Source organism: Sinocyclocheilus grahami, unplaced genomic scaffold (assembly GCF_001515645.1).
Source record: "Sinocyclocheilus grahami isolate Dianchi unplaced genomic scaffold, SAMN03320097.WGS_v1.1 scaffold153.1, whole genome shotgun sequence".
NCBI lineage: Eukaryota > Metazoa > Chordata > Actinopteri > Cypriniformes > Cyprinidae > Sinocyclocheilus > Sinocyclocheilus grahami.
This window is the reverse complement of record NW_015505332.1, coordinates 2,567,782-2,569,916: the sequence shown is the minus strand read 5'-3', so window position 1 is coordinate 2,569,916 and position 2,135 is coordinate 2,567,782. Positions and strand designations below refer to the sequence as shown.

General features: G+C 26.2%; 1 protein-coding gene across 1 annotated transcript in view; it reads right to left on the bottom strand.

The window, feature by feature from the left end:
* Positions 1-2,135, bottom strand: part of col28a1b (collagen, type XXVIII, alpha 1b) — a 15,731-nt gene that overhangs the window by 1,932 nt on the left and 11,664 nt on the right. The window contains exons 25-26 of the mRNA XM_016282057.1: positions 1,769-1,805; positions 1,233-1,327 (exon numbers count right to left, since the gene is read on the bottom strand). Of these exons, the coding sequence (XP_016137543.1) occupies positions 1,233-1,327; positions 1,769-1,805 (132 nt within the window). The remainder of the gene's footprint in view (positions 1-1,232; positions 1,328-1,768; positions 1,806-2,135) is intronic.

The window sequence follows — 2,135 nt, the reverse complement described above, 5'->3', positions numbered from 1 at the left end:
CGTACATATATTATGTAAACAAAACACTTTTATTTTGGATGCGATTAATCCGCTAAAGTTTTTAGTTGTTGTTTTATTTTTGTACACCAAAACAGTCCTGCAGCTTGACAATTTTTTTTAAAATACAAAATACTCCAAATATTGTAGTCACTCTATTGATATAAAGTCATAAAAACAGCATGCATAATAATTATTAGAAAAATGGTGCTTAACTTTATAATAAAGAAATAATACTAAATGTACAATAAAAATGCCACACTGCAGAGCATTTATTATGTCATTTCAATTAAATAAGTACTAGCATTTTCTCAGCAAACAGCATGTGGCTTTTAGATCAAATATTGATTTTAGATACATCATGTTTTTCAAACCTGAAGCAAGTGTCAGTCTCAAAAATAATAATAAAATATAAAAATTTAATATAAAAACTGCATGTGTAATAATAATTAGAAAAAGTATTACTTTTAAATAATAAAAAATAGACTTATATTAAATGAATGTCACTGCAGAACTTCTATTTTTATTCAAATGCTTTTATTTTATTAAAATTATATTTCTATTCTAATCTTCTAAAAATAGAATTTTCTAGAATTGGGGGGGGGTTAATTCTATTTTATTAATATGTCGATAACATCGTTTTATTAATATGGCTTTTAGGTACATCATGTTTTTAAAACTGAAGCAAATGTCAGTCTCAATATAAAACTAATAATAAAATATAAAAACCTAATATAAAAACTGATAATAATAATACAAATATGTATATTAAATTAATGTCACTGCAGAACTTCTATTTTTATTTAAATGCTTATATTTTATTAAAATTATATTTCTATTCTAAACTTCTAAAATAGAATTTTCTAGAATTTGAAAAAGACTAATAATACCAATTTAAATTCTATTTTATTAATATGTCCAAAACAGTGTTTTATTAATATGCTTTTAGATCAAATATGGCTTTTCGGTACATCGTGTTTTTAAAACTGAAGCAAGTTTATATTGTATAGGTTGTATTTTATATATATTTAAACTGTATTTATCTGTATGCACCAAGGGTCTGAGAGTAACACAATTCTAGAATCTAATTCTAATTCTAGAATCTAAAATTCTAGAATTTTCTAGAATTAAAAAATTACTATTTCTTAATTAATAAAATTAAAATTCTATTTTATTAAAATGCCCAAAAAATATAACCAATGCAGTCTTGCTGACTGAAGAGTGTGTGAGCTTACCTTGGAGGTAGTGCTGAATATCGATCCATCAATGTTCTCACAGATCTCTTGAAGCAGTTTACTTTCCACTTCTAGAACACAGAGACAAAAACATGCATTTAATTAATGTGATCCTGTAGCTTAGGCAGGTCAAAGTCATGGGTTTGCTGTATGTTGGTAAAAAAATTAATAAATCATTAAGCCATTTAACTTTAAACTGTTGCTTCATACCAGTCATAATCCATAATAACGCTTCACACAATGAAAAAGTCAATCCCCCGTTGTCCTCTCACATCAAAATCCACACACATGTTTAGAGATGTTTTAGACTGTTTTCACTTGTAAACCGTGCTTGATGTGTGCAGATTTCTCTCCTGATTCAGACAAGACACCTTTTTCAGTGGAGAAAGCAATATTATGGATAGAGGACTGGTATTTTAGCCAGAAGCAGTGGTTGAAGTTAAAAACGTCTGTGGATTTGTTTCTCACAAACATGCAGCCTTTTTTTAGACAAAGGAATCAAATTTAGCAAAAATATGTGCGATTTGAATACTTACCACAAATAGATCGGATTAAGCTGATTATTTCATCTCTCTGCAAAATACATAAAAATCTCGTTATTGAAGCGCTCCCTTTCTGTTTCACACTAGCTAGTAGTAGTAGTGTTATTGTAGTACTTATTTAATGTTCATTTATAGAATTAGCTTTTAATTTTTATATTTTAAGTTTTCATTTTGATTTTAATTTTAGTTTGAGTAATTTTGTTATTTGCTTAATAAGCTTTAATCTACTATTACTTTACTAATTTTAGTACATAACCTTGTTTGAGCAACATTTCTTATTTTCATTTTTTTATTTTCATTTTTTCAATAAAATAGTTTTTTTAAATTTTTTAAAGTATTTTGTATTATTTCAGCTTTACTT